Source organism: Chiloscyllium plagiosum, chromosome 17, assembly GCF_004010195.1.
Source record: "Chiloscyllium plagiosum isolate BGI_BamShark_2017 chromosome 17, ASM401019v2, whole genome shotgun sequence".
NCBI classification, from domain to species: Eukaryota; Metazoa; Chordata; class Chondrichthyes; order Orectolobiformes; family Hemiscylliidae; genus Chiloscyllium; species Chiloscyllium plagiosum.
The window spans coordinates 2503071-2521719 of record NC_057726.1 but is presented as its reverse complement, the minus strand read 5'-3'; the positions used below and the strand labels follow the sequence as shown (position 1 = coordinate 2521719).

At 41.5% G+C, this 18649-nt stretch overlaps 1 protein-coding gene across 1 annotated transcript in view; it reads left to right on the top strand.

Moving 5' to 3' along the window:
• The window catches only part of pepd (peptidase D), a 158747-nt gene that overhangs the window by 26116 nt on the left and 113982 nt on the right, over positions 1-18649 (top strand). The window contains exons 5-6 of the mRNA XM_043706503.1: positions 2111-2158; positions 2895-2956. Of these exons, the coding sequence (XP_043562438.1) occupies positions 2111-2158; positions 2895-2956 (110 nt within the window). The remainder of the gene's footprint in view (positions 1-2110; positions 2159-2894; positions 2957-18649) is intronic.

The following is an 18649-nucleotide window of genomic DNA, read 5'->3' as shown; positions in this document are numbered from 1 at the left end:
ATGCCACAGCTGCTGAAAGGGGAATGATGACTGCAGGCAGAGAGGCAACTTGCCCCGAATCCTTTGAGAGCTGGATGATAAAGTTTGATAGCATTTACAGAGGATAATAACCCCTGTGGACATGGTTCTAAAATTTAGAGAGAGGCTGTTCCAGGCATGTGGTGGTGGAAATCAGCAGCACCTTAAAGGCTGTAGCTGCTGAAGTTGATTGAAATTTGCAAATTAAAATGCTTACATTTTTGTTTCAAGGGATACGAAGCAAAGGTTAATAGATTGAGGTACAGAGCTGGGAAGATATGGTTCACAGATTTAAATGACCTTGTATTCCTATGAAGTGAAAATGGAGACTACACAGTGAACACGCATAAATATGGAGGTGGCTCAGTGAAACTTGCAGGAAAATGAGAGGCCTGGACAGTGTGGATAAGGAGAAGATGTTTCCACTAGTTGGAGAAACTGAGTGAAGGATGAACCTCTAGAACTGAGATGAGGAATTTCTTCAGCCAGAGAGTGGTGAATCTGTGACATTGAGTTCCACAGGGGGCTGTGGTGACCAAGTCATTCTCTGTATTTAACACAGAGATAGGTTCTTGATTAGTTAGGGGATCAAGGGTTCCAGGGAGAAGTTTAGGAGAATGGGATTAAGAAACATATTGGCCATGATTGAATAGAGGAGTAGATTCAGTGGGCCAAGTGGCCTAATTCTACTAGGTCTAGTGGTGTTATGGTCCAACGTTTTGGCATTTTTGGTCTGCGCTGTATCAATGAAGGATTAGTTTACCTAGTACTGCTCCCCACATTCTGCCTGCCCATTCTCCCTTGTCTCAAAATCAAATTCCCTCTTAAATGTCTTGATTGAACCTGTCTCGACCACGCTGTAAGGTCATGCAGTCCAGATATTAATTATTTGCTGTGTGAAAATATTTTTCCTTGTCATCATTGCTTTCTTTCCCATCTGTGTGCTGTGGTTCTGAATCCTTCCACCATTAGGAAAGGCGTTTCTTTGTTCAGTGAAGAACCTTCATGGTTCTGTTGGAGGCACAAACAGTCCCAATAACTCTGGTCTATGTAGGTGAAGTCTGCTGTCATTGGAACCATTCTCCTGAATCATTTCTGCACTCTCTCCATTGCCTTCAGAAGCAGCTCTCAGAAAACTAGTGTTTCCAAATAAACCTGTTGGACTGTAACCTGCTGTTGTGATTGTTAACGTGGTCCACCCTAGTCCAACACTGGCACCTCCACATCATATCTTTTTGCAGGTGTTGTAACCAGAACTGGGTGTACAGTGTGGCTGAGGCCAAACAGTGGTTTAAATAGGGCTTACACAACTTCCACGTGTTTTTGATCTCTTCTCCTTTTAATAAAGACTATGATGCTACACGATATATAAGTCACACTCTCAGCTTTTCCTACTACCTTTGATGATCTATGCTGATAAATAGCCAGGACTCTCCTTTTCTCCTTTTGCAATTGCCCCCTTTCTTTTATTGTCTCTTGTCATTCTTCTTTTCAAAGTGAATCACTTCACCCTTCCCTTCCCTCAAGTTAATCTGCCGCTAATTTACCATTTCCACTAATTTACCATTTCCACTAATTTGTCTTCGGCTCTGCACGACTCTCACTATTCAGTTTTGCGTCATCTGTAAATTTAGAAATTTGGCTGAATGATTCCTTTCTGCTCCTAAGCAGTTGGAATAATGTCAGCCTTGTTCCAAACCCAACAATAAGAGTTTGGAGCACTAAAATCTAGTCTGGCACTCCTGTACAATATTGGTAGAGTTAAGGTATGATAAATTGATTGTTTTCTGTTTCGGGTGGACGTAATGATCTGATGGTACCAGTTTGAAGAAGAGCAGGGTAGTTGTTGTGGACAATATTTATTCCTCAATGAACAGACAAAACAATCATTTAATCTTAAATATTGACTGATGTGTTCCCTACATTACAGCAGGTACCACATTTCAAAAGTACTTTATTGACTGTCTTAGAACACTGATATTGTGAAAGGGCTATATGAATGCCAATCTGTCGTCATAGTTATATATTTGGGATGTTTCCCTCAGCTACTTTTTAATGCTGGGAATAACAGGGCAATGCTTTCTGTTTACAGGTGGCTGAGGTGCTGAGGAAGTTGCAGCCAGATGTGCTGCTCACCCTGGTACGTACCTGTGCAGTTAGAATAGTGGGAATTAGGACAAACAAGGGACTGGCTCACTGTGGTCAGGCTCGAGAATGTCCAGCTTGACCAAGATTCATGGAGGCTGGAGAGCAGCTTCCCTTGTGCCTTAGTACTGTGACTTGTACTGAACCACCTAAGGGTTGCAGGGTCTTCTCCTCTTGACAGAGAAGCAGATCCATCATTGTAAATGTACAGTTACAATGGGTGGTCTTAAACAGGATAACATTGTTGTCAGTCTGATGAATGTAAATGTAGATGTTGCTAAATTACATTATAATAAAAGGTTTGTAGGGGATGCTTTTTATATTGCTTAACCATAGCTGGGGTAAGCACTCCTGTCTGAAAGATGTGTCAGTGTAGTTATCCAAGAACTGAGACTGACTGGCTTCATCATGATTACTAATATTGTGTAAAGCAACTGATTGGATACTACTTATTCAAAGTTTGTGAGAAGATTTGTAGCTCGGGTGCTCGTTGTTGTGGTTCTGTTCGCCGAGCTGGGATACTACTTATGCTGCACTACTGCCAAATAAATCTGTTCTTATTAAGTAAAAAGTGACATATTTAGACTCTGCTGTTCTTTGTTATTTTTCTCATGAAAACTCCAAATCAGCTCTCTTCCCCTTCCCCCCCACCACTCTGTTCCAGCAATTACTGAGACTTTAAAATGTATTCAGTAAATACAGAATTTAATGCATATTTGTTATAATTTCAGCGTGGTGTGAACACTGATAGTAGGCACATTACTCGAGAAGCTTCATTTGATGGAATCAGTCAGTAAGTGCTGTTTCATTGCCTCAACTTGTAATAGTAGGACTTCTAATGTATAATTAACTGATTTACGTTAATAATGCTTACAGTGACTCTCTTTGCAGTCTGCTAACTGGTTGCCCCATTAAAACAATTAAGATTAAGAGCAGTCTATCCTGACATTAACGATACATTTCACAATTACAACTGAGATCGAAGGGTGCTTGTACTGCAGTGGTAGTGTCCCTATATTTGGAGCTGAAACCTGTGTCAAATCGCACCTGATCTAGAGCTGTGTGATGACATCTTTAAACAGATTGATTAGAAAATATCTACCACTGAGATCACTGCACAAACTTGTGATTTTTAACAATCATTTGGGGTGGCATGCCTCACTGTCAAAAGTCGTGGGTTCAAACCTCACTTCAGACGTGAGCACTTGAATGAGGTGATATTGCTTTGTCAAATGCTTTTTCTAAAAACATTAAAGAACTGAGGAGCAGAAAGTTCTCCTAAAAATGAGCCTTCCTCCCCTTGCCAAAACATTCAAAAACAGATCAACTGTTTTACTGCAGAATCTCACCATGCATGTTTTCATTTCTCTACATAAGTGACTGCAATTCAGACACAACTTGTGGCATATAAAATGTTTTGGAAGATCTAAAACGCATTGTAATTCCATGTTGGTTAATCTTTAAAATGTACCTTTAGCTGGTTGTACCCAAAAGTTCAGATATTGTACTGATTATAAAAAGTAATTCCACTGATAAGGCCTACGAGCCTTGGAACTTTGATACATGTTTATAATGTCCTCTTTGTTTACGAGATTTATACAATCTTGGAATTTTACAGAACAGGAGGAGGCAATTCAACCTATTGTCTATCCCAAAAGAGCTACCCAGCTAGTACCACTCTGTAGCCCTATTTCCAAAGCCTTCTAACTTCATCGCTTTCAAATATATCTCCAGCTCTTTTGAAACTCACTCCGGAATCTCTTCCACCATTCTCCCAGGCAGTGCATTCCAAATCCTAACAACATTGAGTAAAGATGTTTCTCCTCATCTCACTGTGAGCTGTCTTCCCGGCAATCTTGAAATTGTGACTCCTAGTTACTGACATACTAACTAGTGGAAACTGAACACCCTTCTTAACCCTGTCATCACAGTCACGCATGTCCTTTAAGGAAAAAAATCTGCCTGGTTTGGCTGACATGTAGTTCCAGACTCTCAGCAGTGTGGTTGATTTGAATGATCTGTTATTGAAACATTTATCTGTGCGGGAGTAACTTCACCACATTGACCTCAGCCGTTTAAGAAGATGATTTAGTAGTACTGCCTTAAGGGCTGATTAAAAGGTTGGACTTACAATAGCATTCATCTCAAGAAGGAATAAAAAATGCAGAGTTGCTAGCTCCAATGTAGACAGTTTAGGATAAGAGATTGCAAATGGAGGTTAAAGCTAGCAGACACTGAGTTAGTGTGGTGGAAATGTTCCCTGGGATGGAGTTGGTGTCAGTACAGCGTTGCCTTGGATTGTGTTTGTATTTCCAGAAGGCTTGGTGATTTCCACTCTACAGGATGGAGCATCTGTGTTCAGATCCCCATATGCTATTGGTTAAGTATCCATCTTAAATTGAGAAGGAATCTGCTTGATCCAGGAGTTGAAAACTATATTCTGTTATGATCGCAGTTGCTGCCTTTCTAACTTCAGTCTAGGTATGAAGTCACTGTATAAAATATCAAAATTATTCATGCTTGTCACAAGTTTTCTTATGGCCTCTGAGGGAAACATTACAAACAAATTATAAGATTATTGGCTGCTTTCATTGTATCCTCCATTTCCCAACTCAAGCAAATGATTGTTCCATCCATGGAAATTATCTTCAGTTTGATTTATTAAAGTGATCAAATCTGTTTGAGGTGTAAAAATTGGTCAGGATACTGGAATAAACTCCTGTGCTATTCTTCCAACAGTAAATGTGCATTTATCTAGCTAGTTCAACAGCCTCCCAAGGTACTCCCTTTATTATCACAAATCTATCTATCTCTGCCTTAAATATATTCAACCACAACTTTTTTAAGGAAGGTTGTTGCTAAGACTTAAGCCCCCCTGACAAAAGATCTCCTCTTCTCTGCTTTACATACATGACTCCTTTATTGAGAAAGAAAAATAGAAATTACTGGAAAAACTCAGCTGATCTGGCAGCATTTAAGGAGAGGAATCCGAGTTAACATTTCAGGTCGAGTGACCCTTCCTCAGAACCCTTCCTTTATTAAGTCACTATTGAGATTGCTTTTGCAAAGCATTCAACTGTTCCTCCTCTAAATTTTGTAATTTGCTGAAAGAGTTAAAAAATGTGTGTTGGTGAAGTACCATGGAAAGAGAGATGCATTTATAACCTGGAGAGCACAGTGTTTGACTCATTCAGCAAATCCTGTAGTGCAGTCACATGCACCATCTAAAAATCAATGAGCAGTCAGAATGTCCAATATATTTATAGAGATAATAAAACCTGATTAGAATGGAAGCCTTTTGTACTGAAAGGTTAACCAGCCTGGCAAAAAATTGCACATTGTGAAATGTTTTATTGACTACTAATCCTTTGCCCCTTTACCCCCAGTGAAATTAGATTTCATAAATAGGCTCATAAAGTGCAGCTGCAAGCTGCTAACAAGGCAAGTGATGACCCTTGTTCCAAGCCAGTACAGAAGTGATTGCTGCTTGTTGCTGAGGTGTGCTGTATTCAGTCACTCATCTCATTTAGAAATCAACACTGCCAGTTAACTAACCAGCCTATCAGAATTAAGTTAAAAATCACACAACGCCAGGTTATAGTCCAACAGGTTTAATTGGAAGCACTAGCTTTCGAAGTGACGCTCCTTCATCACAACCACCTGATGAAGGAGCAGCGCTCTGAAAGCTAGTGCTTCCAATTAAACCTGTTGGACTATAACCTGGTGTTGTGTGATTTTTAACTTTGTACACCCCAGTCTAACGCCAGTTCCTCCAAATCATGACTATTATCAGAATTAAAGCATTGTCCTCTGAAAGCTGTGTCTGAGGCAGGCAGGAGTTTTGATTGTATATTACAAAACCTGTTTCATTTTTGAATGGTGTAGCCGGGTTGAGGGGCCAAGTGGCTTACCTCTGTTCCTAGTTCATAGATTGTCTTCTGCTTCCCTCCCCAGTGCATCCTCGTGGCTCCCTTACACTAGCTTCCTTCCAGCAGCATACGATTTAGCTCTCACTCCATTTTCACCCCCATCCTATAACCAAGCTGGAGCAAAGCATTTTAACTGTGTCCTAGTTGAGATTCTGTGTTCCTGAACAAGGTGGGGTCATTCAATGCAGAATCCAACACCCCCTCACTCAGTACACTCTGAGTCTGCATTGGCTCCATTGACTAAAATAAGACAATGCATTTGTATAGCACTTCCTGCAGGATATCCCAAAGAGTTTTCACAGCCAATTAAGTACTCTTGAAGACTGGTGACAGTCATTCTACAGGAAATGTGGGAGCCAATTTGGGCACAGCAAGATCCTAAATAAGCTGCCCAAATCTGTGCTTGGTTGAGGTGTAGCTATCAGTCAGTACACTGCAATAAACTCATGCTGTTCTTCTAATATAAGGCTTGCATTTATGTAGTTTCTTTGACAGGTCCCCCCACTTCCCCCCCCCAAGGCACTCCACAGCATTGGAGTATCATTGAGCTGCATGGGAGATTTTGTCAAAAGCAGTGTATTGTGGATTTTAGAAGATTGCACGAGGAATGGCCTTTCATCAGAACACCATTGGTCTCCACAGATGCTGCTTGATCTGCTGAGTTTTTCCTCCACATTCTTAGAGATTTTGGGTCTGATAACTAAATAGGTGTTTAGAAATGCCTTAATCTTGGGATATAGTTTAAGAAAACGAGGTCTGCCTTTTAAACCAGAGGAGGTTTTATTCTTGCAGTATGTTATGAATGTGCAGAATTCTCTAATACAGGCGATAATGAGGCTGGCTCTTTAAATTTATTCAAAACTAAGTTACATAGTTTTTTTTTGATATATTTGCCCCACAAGTATAACTTATAAGGCTAAGAATCGGGAGCTGGAAAGTGTGATTTGAATGGATGGCTATGTTTTGGTAAGTTTACTGTGGTTCTAGGATTAAAGGAAGAGTGACTGCTTTTGCATTCTGAGCAGAGAATTCTAAAACTTTTGCCCCAACAGTGGGGCAACAACTTGTATTTATGTAGCATCGTAATGTGTCCAAACAATTCACTGGAGCACTACAAATCGAAGTTTGACTCTGAGCCATAAAATGTGATATAAGCTCATGGGAAATAGGATTGGGATAGAACATTTGGCCCTCCCAGCCTGCTCACTGATTCAGTAGAATCATGGCTGATCCAGCGTTTCTCCTGCTCACATTCCTGTCCTGATTCCCCGACTGATCCATGATATCTCTACTTCATTCTTAAAATATGCACAAGGACCTGGTCCCCACAGCTCTCAGTGGCAAGGAGTTCCAAAGGCACTCAATCCTCTTGAGAGAAGAAATTCCTTCTCATCTCAGTTTTATATTGCCACCCCTTTATTCTGAGACTCTGCCACCTAGAGGGGGAGCATCCTTAAGAATCTGATATGTCTCAGTGAGGTCCTCCCTCATTCGTTTAAACTCCAGGGTGTAGAGTCCCAACTTGTTCAACCTTTGCTCATAATGCAGTCCCTCCATACCCAGGATCATCCGAGGGAACCTTCTCTGAACTGCCTCCAATGAAATGATATCTCCTTGAATCAGGAGATTAAAACTGCTTACACTACTCCAATTATGGCCTCACCAGCACCTTGTACATTTACAGTTGGACTTCCCTACTCTTTTACTCCAAACCTTCTTGATGTAAGGGCCAACATTCCATGACCCTCCCTGATTACCTGCTGCCCATGTGCTAGCTTTCTGTGTATCATGTACAAGTCGCTCCCCCCCCCCCCCCCCCAATCCCTTTTGTGTTGCAGCTTTTTGCAGGTTTTCTTAATTTAAATAATATCCTGTTCTTCTGTTCATCCAAAATGAACAACTTCACATTTTCCCATATATTCCATTTGCAAGCTTCTTACCCACTTGTTTAACCTATCGCTATTTCTCTGTATCCCTCTCACAACCTTCCTTTCCACCTGTTTTTGTGTCATCAGGACATTCACTTGCTTCTTCCAAGTCATTTAATATTTATTGTAAATAGTTGCGGTCTCAGCCTTGATCCCTGTGGAACCCCACTGGTCACTGCTCACCAATCTGAACAAGAGTCCCTTATGTCCACTCACTTTCCAGCCAACACAATTAGTCTGACATGATTTTACTTTCACGAAGCCATGCTGACTCAGCTTGATTAAATTAATTTTCCAAACTTCTATTCTCTCCTTAATTAATTCCAATACTTTTTCAGCAATAGATGTTCAGCTAACCTGCTTTTTACTCTCCTCCTGTTCTAAATAGTAGTTTTCCAATCTTCCAGCACTTCTCCAGAAACATGGATTTTTGAAAAAGCTACATCTTTTTGGATCCTAGAATGCAAGCCATTAGGACCAGGGTACTTATCTGACATTAGGCCTTTCAGGTCATCTAGTTGCATCTCTAGTGATGGTGCAGTAAACTTTGTTTTAGCCAGTACTTAATGAACCGGCACAAATTATATACCTGAAGGACCAGACATTTATTATCACTGTCTGAGTCATCAATTGAGGGTGCGAATGACAAATTTTATTTAAGGTAATGCTGCATCATTTATGCTGCAAATAAAGTATGACAATGATGTATATACCCCCTGCATTATGTTTTTATTACTTAGTGTTTTTGTACATTGACGATGTGTATCTCTTGATTATCTGGAATATTTGATCAATTGTCACTCTCCTGGTCCCATAGGTGCCAGGTAATAAAAAGTTTGCTGTACTTAAGTTATGCCCTGTATTCTTCAGTGTTAATGTGAAGCTCAAAGTATCTTTCATTATAAATGTGTTGGGTTAGCTGGCAAAAAGCTTGGTCAGAGATGTAGGTTTTATGGCGCATCTTAAAGAGAGTAAAAAGTCTGAACCAGAGAGATCTAAGGAGGGAATTCCAGAGCTTAGAGCCTTAGCTGTAGAAGCATGGTCAGTTAGAAGTTTAGGTGCTTAAGTGTCCGGAATCAGAGTGAAAGATTGAGAGGCTGGAGGAGATTCGGGTGCTGGGAGTGGTGTGGAGAGGGAGGGACTGAGGGAACAACTGACCTAGATCAGGGTTTTAAAATGGGAATATTAACATTGAGCCATCAATGTAGACGACGTAGGTCAGCGAGCGGAGGGGTGATAGAGAGATGGGACTTGGTGTGAGTCAGGACATGGCCAACAAGAATTTTGGCTGAGCTTGTTTATAGAAGGGAGAATACTGGGAATTTATTGAAATAATCAATTCTGGGAGGTAACATTGGTGTTGGCGATATGTTCCAGTAGCAGCTGAAGTAAGGGGAGGTTGGTGACAATGGAGTTGGGTGATCAGGGGGTCATATCACACTGATTATATTTGCTGCCATCTATAATCTGTTTATATGGTCTAGTATGTGTGAACATATTATCCTCTCTCCTAATGAGGGTTTTGTGGAGTAAACAAGGTATCAGTTGTTACATCTACTTACAGATTCTCAACAGGCCTTATATACCACAATGACTGTAGGGAAGACCAAGTCTTGAACATTTCCACCAGGCGATCTTTCCTTAATCACGCACCTGATTCTCATGATTTCCTCAGTGTGTGGTGTTTATTGAATTCAATGAAGTATTAACCAGCCCCATAGGTACAATTTGTGTTGAATGTGACAGTCATATTGTAAATGCAAGCAGTCTGGTTCAGCCTTGATGCTGAGATCTGTCAATTGCACCTAAAACTTCAGATTTAACCTCCATTTAAGTAGTTTATCCGAAATCAGCATTCTTTCAGTCTAGGCTGATATTGTCAGAGGACACCAAGTTATAGTCCCAACAGGTTTATTTGAAATCACGGGCTGCTCCTTCATCAGGTCTAGTGCTGTGGGCTCAGTGTCAGGTGAACCCATCACCTTCTGACTCAGATTGTGTTACAAATCTGTACAACATGGAGATGAGAATTTCTTTACTCAACAGTGTGAAGCTCAATGCCACAGCAAGTGTTTAAGGCAAATAGTTAGAATGCTTTCTAAGTGGAATCTGGACGGATAAATGGAGAGAAAGGAATAGAATGTTAGGATGAAAAGCAGTGATGAAGCAGGGAAAATTGAAAGAGACTCATAGGACATAAAGACCAGCACATGCTGGTTGGGCTGAATGGCCTGTTTCTGTCCTGTGTGCAATTACAGATATACATTGTGCCTTCCTGTCCTGGAGTATATGCTTTCAGGCTTGAAGTCCCCAGACAATCCTGGGATGTTGAGATTGTTCTGTCCATTTAGCAATAGCGTTTTAAACAGATTGGTATTACAGCATCTGAAGGTCACTGAAGGATTTTTACCTTGAAAGCTAATTTCTGCCCAGGGATGGGCTATAGATAAACATAGTAGAATCCAATGATAATCAAATTAAGATATAACTGCAGCAAAATTCTGGGCAAGTTGACACTGAATGTGCTTGTTAAATGAGTGATTACAGATTGCTATGCAAATGAGCTGATCCAGGGCCAGACTACAGTGAGCTTGCTGATGAGTTGATTATTATTTTAGAGTCAGGAGAAACTCCTTTATAGGTATTTGTAGCTAGCAACGATCCCAGTGTATTAAACGTGCCAGCTGGATGTGAATTTCTGCTGTCATAACTGCATTGAAAAGTTAAGGCATGAAAGAGGCCATTTGGTCCATTGTGCCTGTACTAGCTGGAAATGTGAGCCAGCCTGATCATGCTTTCCTCCTCTTGGTCTTTAGCTCTGCAGGTTACAGCAACTCAAGTGTATATCCGTATTTACAATATAATGAGGGTTTCTGCCTCTGGCATCTTTTTTCAAATTGATTTCCAGAGCCCCACCACTGATCTGGGTGAAAGGAATCTCTTCAACACTCTACCAATCCTTCTGCCAATTTCTTTAAATCTATACTCCCCTCCACTCTGGTTATTTACCTGCTGTTGATTTTAGATGTTTGCACTCCGTTACCTAATATAGGCAGTCAATGATTTGTAAGTAATTTTCTGATAGTTTATTGATGTAAGCTGTAGCAGTTTGGATCTGATTCTCTGTCTAATTAAGGAATGTAAATATACAGCCGTGACAAGTGGGGATGGTTCACTGATATCAGAGTATAAACAAGCTGTTGGTATGGAATATGTTGGTCTTGTTAAAGTTGTGAAGGCAGCATCCTGTTGTCTAGTGAAGTGTTGTGGAGCTGTTCCCTAGGTCATCTTTGTGTTTCATCTGGTCTATCTTCCAGCTGCCTGATGAGAGCTGCTCTCTAGGGACTGCCTGATGAGAGCTGCTGCCTACAAGCTCCTCTGGACGAGAACTCTTTAGGACCTCCTCTGCCCCAAGGATCTGTTCTATTTTTTCCTAATCAGCGTATTCAGAGATGTTGTTACACACCTCTGGAGCAAGGGGATATAAAATACTCCGGTGTGTTGGCCACAAGGTAGGGCCTTCAGAACCCTGACTTGGTGTATCATATTTCTCTGCAGATTATTTTTCCTCAGTCAGTAGTCTGAACCTTTGAGCCAATGGCCATGGCACCGTAGTTTGTGATGTGGGATGATCATCGTCACTTTGCCTGCCTTCATCGGAGGATTAGTTTACCCTGCCAGAAAGAAACTTGTGTTTGAAAGAATACACTGATGTGATGATGCATTTGGTGCGAGGTAAATTGTTGACATGAGTTCAATGGGCATTGTGACCTCAGTTTCTTGTAATTCTTCCCTTGGTTTTTGTTCATTAGAATTTTGGAAAGTTAATTACTGCTGTGACATCTGTTCAATGAAATCTCTCACTACATGGTAAATATTAAGAAAATTCAGCTTAAGGAATCTTAATATCCAACACCATTTTTAAGGCAAATGGGTCCTTCCAATGTATCCTCACTAGGCACTCTCAAAGTGTGTTGATTAAATCTCCCCTCACTCACCTCTGTTCTAAAGAAAACGACCCCAGCCAAGATCTCTTTGTAATCTTAGTTGATAATCTTCACTGTCCGCTCTACCACCAATTTTGGTGTCATCTGCAAACTTACTAACCATGCCTCCTCTATTCTCATTCAAATCGTTTATATAAATGACAGACAAAAGTGGGCCTAGTACCAATCCCAGTGGAACAACGCTGGTCATAGGCCTCCAATCTGAAAAAGAACACTCCGTCACCACCCTGTGTCTCTACTTTTGTACCAATTGGCAAGCTCACCCTGAATCCCATGTGATCTAACTTTACAAATTAGTCCACCGTGTGGAACCTTGTCGAAGACTTTCCTAAAATCCAAGGAAACATAGTCTACATCTCTGCCCTCATCAACCTTTTTGGGTTATTTCCTCAAAAGCCTCAATCAAGTTTGTGAGACACAATTTCCCTCTCTCAAAGTCATGCTGACTATCCCTAATCAGTCCTTGCCCCTCCAAATGCACATAAATCCTACTTTTCAGAATCCCCTCCAAGAACTTGCCCACCACTGATGGGTTTGTAGTTCCCAGGTTTCTCCTTACAGTCTTTCTTAAATAAAGGCACAACATTAGCCACCCTCTAGTCCTCCAGCTATGTTTATCTCACCCATGGTACAAATATTTCTACTATAAATCCCACACCATCCTGGGATATACTCGATCAGGTCCCAGAGATTTATCCACCTTTTATGTTTTCTAAGACCTCCAGCACTTACTCTTTCAGTAAAGTGAACTGTTTTCAAAACATCAATATTTATTTCCCCGAGTTCTCTCACGTTCATTTCTTTCTCCACAGTAAAAACTGATGCAAAATATCGTTTAGTATCTCTCCCATCACCTGAGGTTCACCATAGACTCAACTCTGTTGATCTTTAAGGTGCCCTGTGCCCCCTTTAATTGCTGTTTTCATCTTAATGTTCTCGTAGAATCTCTTTGAATTACCCTTGACCTAATGCAGCAGGGGGATGGGAATCTGAATTGTAGTTCTAGTGTAGAGGAGGTTGAGGATAGTGAGGTCAGGGATAGGTTTACAAGATCATGAGAGAGGACCAGCAATTAGAATGTTGTTTTGAAATGTGTGTACTTCAATGCCAGGAGCATCTGGAATAAGGCGGGTGAACTTGCAGCATGGGTTGGTACCTGGGAATTTCGATGTTGTGGCCATTTCAGAGACATGGCTGGAGCAGGGACAGGAATGATTGTTGCAAATTCTGGGATTTAAATATTTCAGCAAGAACAGAGAAGATTGTAAAAGAGGGGGGATGTGATATTATTAATCGAGGGTAGTATTACAGCAGCTGAGAGAATGTTTGAGGACTCATCCACTGAGGTAGTTTGGGCTGAGGTTAGAAACAGGAAAGGAGAGGGCACCCTGTTGGGAGTTTTCTATAGGCCTCCGAATTGTTCCAGGGATGTAGCGGAAAGGAAGGATGATTCTCGATAGGAGTGCGAGTAACAGGGTAGTTGTTATGGGGGACTTCAACTTCCCCAACATTGACTGGGAATACAATAATTCAAGTAGTTTAGATGGGTCAGTTTTTGTTCGATGTGTGCAGGAGGGTTTTCTGACACAGCATGTAGACAGGCCAACAGCAGGCGAGGTCACATTGGATTTGATACTGGGGAATGAACCCGGCCAGGTGTTAGATTTGGAGGTAGGTGAGCACTTTGGTGATTGTAAACATAACAAAATTATGGTCACTACCGCAACGGTCAGGGATAGGTATATACCACAGGGAAATAGATTTAACTGGGGGAAAGGCAATTATGGTGCGATTAGGCAAGATTTAAGATGCATAGGATGGGGAAAGAAACTGCAGGGGATGGACACTCTTGAAATGTGCAGCTTATTCAAGTAACAGCTACTGCGAGTCCTTGATAAGTATATACCTATCGGGGAGAGAGGTAGTTGTTGAGAGAGGGAGGTTTACTCAAGAAGTTGAAACTGTTGTCAAGAGGAAGAAGGCGGCTTATGTGAGGATGAGGAGTGAAGGCTCAGTTAGGGGACTTGAAAGTTATAAGTTAGCAAGAGAAGATCTAAAGAGAGGGATTAAGAGGAGCCAGGAGGGGACAATGAGAAGTTGTTGGTGGATAGGATCAAGGAAAACCCTAAGGCCTTCTATCGGTATATCAGGAATATAAGAATGACTAGAGTAAGATTAGGGCCAATCGAAGATAGTAGTGGGAAGTTGTGTGTGGAATCTAAGGATATAGGGGAAGTGCTTAATGAATACTTTGAGTATTCACATTGGAAAAGGGTAATGTTAGTGAGAATACAGAGATACAGGCTACTAGATTAGATGGGATTGAGGTTGACAATGAGGATGTTTTAGCAATTTTGGAAGATCTGAAAATAGATAAGACCCCTGGGCTGGATGGGATTTATCCTCGGATTCTCTGGGAAGCCAGGGAGGAGATTGCAGAGCCTTTGGCTTTGATCTTTTTGTCATCATTGTCGATAGGAGTAGTGCGAGAAGACTGGAGGAGAGCAAATGTTGTTTCCTTGTTAAAGGAAGGGAGTCGGCTCAACCCTGGTAATTATAGGCCAGTGAGCCTTATCACTTGTGGGTAAGGTGTTGGAAAAGGTGTAAGAGGGGATTTATAATCATCCGGAAAGGAATAATTTGATTAGAGATAGTCAACACTGTTAGTGAAGATTAGGTCGTGCCTCAGTAACCTTATTGAGTTCTTCGAGAAGGTGACAAAACAGGTGATGAAGGTAAAGTGGTTGATGTGGTGTATATGGACTTCAGTAAGGTGTTTGATAAGGTTCCACATGGTAGGCTATTGCACAAAATAAGGAGTTTTGGGATTGAAGGTGATTTTGCGGTTTGGATGAGAAATTGGCTTGCTGAAAGAAGACAGAGGGTGGTGGTTGATGGGAAATGTTCATCCTGGAGCTCAGTTACCAGTGATGTGTCGCAAGGATCTGTTTTGGGGCCACTGCTGTTTGTCATTTTTTATAAATGATCTGGAGGTGGGCGTAGAAGGATGGGTTAGTAAATTTGCGGATGACACTAAGGTAGGCAGAGTAGTAGATGGTGCTAAGGATATTGTGGGTTACAGAAAGACATAGGTAAGATGCAGAGCTGGGCTGAGAAGTGGCAAATGGAGTTTAATGCAGAAAAGTGTGACGTAGTTCACTTCTGAAGACGTAACGGGGATGCAAAGTACTGGGCTAATGGTAAAATTCTTGGTAGTGTAGATGAACAGAGAGATCAGTGTCCAGGTGCATAAATCCCCGAAAGTTCCCACTCAGGTTGTTAGGGTTGTTAAGAACACATATAGTGCATTGCATTTATTGTGAGGTTTTGGAGCCATGAGGTCATGCTTCAGCTGTACAAGACACTGGTATGGCTGCTCTTGGAGTACTGTGTACAGTTCTGGTCACCACATTATGGAAAGGATGTGAAAGCTTTGGAAAGGGTTCAGAGAAGATTTACTAGGATGTTGCCTGATATAGAAGGAAGGTCTTAGGAGGAAAGGCTGAGGGAACTGAGGCTGTTCTCGTTGGAGGGAAGAAAGTTGAGAGGTGACTTAATGGACATGTATAAGATAATCAGAGGGTTAGATTGGGTGGACAGTGAGAGCCTTTTTCCTTGGATGGTGAAGGCTAACATCAGGGGACATAGCTTTAAATTGAAGGGTGATAGAGTTGGGACAGATATCAGGGGAGTTTCTTTACTCATTAATAGGGGCTTGGAATGGTCTACCTGCAACAGTAGTAGACTCACTGATGTTAAGGGCATTTAAATAGGCATTGGACATACATATGGATAATGGAATGGTGTCGGTTAGATGGGCATCAGATTAACTTCACAGGTCGGCGCAACATCGAGGGCCCAAGGGCCTGTACTGCGCTGTAGCACAGGTAGTGAAAGAGGCTAATAGCATGCTGGCCTTCATAACAAGAGGGATTGAGTATAGAAGCGAAGAGGTTCTTCTGCAGCTGTACAGGGCCCTGGTGAGACCGCACCTGGAATATTGTGTGCAGTTTTGGTCTCCAAATTTGAGGAAAGACATTCTGGCTATTGAGGGAGTGCAGCATAGATCCACGAGGTCAATTCCTGGAATGGCGGGGCTACCTTACGCTGAAAGACGGAGCGACTGGGCTTGTACACCCTTGAGTGAGGGGGGGATCTGATTGAGACATATAAGATTATTAAAGGATTGGACACTCTGGAGGTAGGAAACATGTTTCCACTGATGGGTGAGTCCCGAACCAGAGGACACAGCTTAAAAATATGGGGTAGACCATTTAGGACAGAGATGAGGAGAAACTTCTTCACCCAGAGAGTGGTGGCTGTGTGGAATGCTCTGCCCCAGAGGGCAGTGGAGGCCCAGTCTCTGGATTCATTTAAGAAAGAGTTGGATAGAGCTCTCCAGTAAACTTTTGGAAGTTCTTGTCTCATACCTTTAAAATTCACCTTACTCCAATTAAAATATTTAACTTTTATGGAAGGCTTATCCTTTTCCATAACTCTTTTAAAACTAATGGAATCATGATCACTAGTCTGTGTTCCCCTACTAGCACCTCAGCAATTAAAGTGCCACAACATTAAAGGCTATGAGTCAAACGCTGAAAAGTGGGAGCAGGAGGTAAGCACAAATTCGATGGGCCAAAGTGCCTCCTCTGACTCTGACACTTTGGGTCATCTCCCTAACCCTGACTACTTGGAAACTGCTAATGACAGCACATCTGCTGGCTTGGGCCACTTGGTTTAACCCCCTGCTTCTGACTCCTTTCTCTCTGGTGGCCATAGAACTCAATTCTGCAAACATCTCCTCAAGAGGCTTTCTGATCACTTTGCTGAGATCACATGACTTCTTGTAAAATGTTTAAAATTAATTTCTGACCTTTAAAGAAAATCATATCTGCTTCCTTCACTTTAGATGCAAAGTTCTTAAATATATTATGATCCTCTATCACAGTGTCCTCATCCATATACGAAACTGCTGTGTTCAAGTTATGGAGGAATGCACAAACAAATTCAAGAACTGACTTGTCCTACCTCTGAAGAATTGTAGGCCTTTCCCTGAACACTTCCAACAGTCATACAGAGGCATAAGCTCACTTTTCATCACTCTTTTGTTGAAATTCTTCCAAGAGCAGTTTTCATCAAGACGAATATTGCAATTCCAATGGTCTTCCTGCCTGTGTCTGGAGTTTCTGTACTCTGAGTCTGTTTCCCAAGACAACAGTAAGGGGAGGGATAGCGAGGAAGTATAGCACTTGACCACAATCAAGATGAAAACTTTCACCGTTGTAGGAAAATTGTTTTCTAACTCTTTCATAAATGTCTGCATCTAGTTCCTATAGTCCTTATTACTGATGAGACTCTCAAGTCCTGTATCCACAACATACTTGGTGATCTTTGTGTCGATATACTCTAATTGGCAATCATTCACATAGAGAAAATCCAGTGTCTGTTAACATGGGATCCAAGTAACCTCCAGAAAGTGACAATTGTTGAGTCCTGTTGTGAAGTCTGACAGAATCCCTCAGAACTGAAGAGGCCATACGGCCCATTGAATCTGTATCACCAAAAATGTACTACCCATTCTAGTCCCACTTTCCCGCACTAGTCCCGTAACGGTGAATGGTACGATACTTCAAGAGCTTATCCAAGTACTTTCTAAAGGTTGAGGTTACCCACCTCAACCTCCCAGGCAAAACATCCCCACTATCCTCTGGATGAAAACAAATCATCTTCAAATCCTGTCTAAACCTCCTCCTTTTCACTTTTAGAAATGTGTGCTCCCTTGTTTCAAATTTTCAGTACGCTTAGATGGTACTAAAGATGAAGAGAAGTCAACACAACAAGAGTTGTTGCCTAATCTATGCGTTTGCTATTGGATCCGATGGACCACGGTCCGAATAATGTTCTCCACTGACTTCTGTGGAGGCAGGATGCATAGTGTTCATTAAGAACATGATCCCAAGTCCCTTTACCAAGGATATTGAACTGTTCAGCTCTTTCCTAGCTGTTCAAGTGTTGATGCCCACTGAGCAGCAACTCCCTTGTCTATTTCCTGTCGTCCATGCCATTTTTGTTTCTCTCCCAAATTCCAATCTTCTTGCTCAGCTAACTTAACTTCCTCTGGCAGTAACAGCAAACTGCCACAATCATGGTCCCAGTCCTGTTGAGATTTGACCCACTGAGCATGTAGAGGTGGTTATGGACCAGGCCAGACCCCCTCAAAATATTTCAAGAAAGTAGCCCAGACCCTATCTTTGCTTGTTGTTTTAAGCAGATGTAACATGGATATTAAAACCACTTAGTTTTAAACAAAACAGAATTTATTTACAAGATTACCGAATGAAATAGAAACAACAGAATACGGAATAACTTAACCTCTTTAAAAAGCCAACAGATTATCTCAATTTAGTGATGCTGTTCCAAATTGTTGCATCAATCCCCATAAACAGCCCTAGGCATCAAAGGTGAAATCAAACCCAGGGTCTTACAGGAGAGAAGTCGGAGAGAGAGGATCAGTGTGGACTTGTTACTTTCATGTAGCTGTTTCTTGGACCAGCAACCTCCAAAATCTGCCTTTGGAGAAAAAATTAGACTAAACCAAACCAGAGAGAAGCTGAGCTGGGGT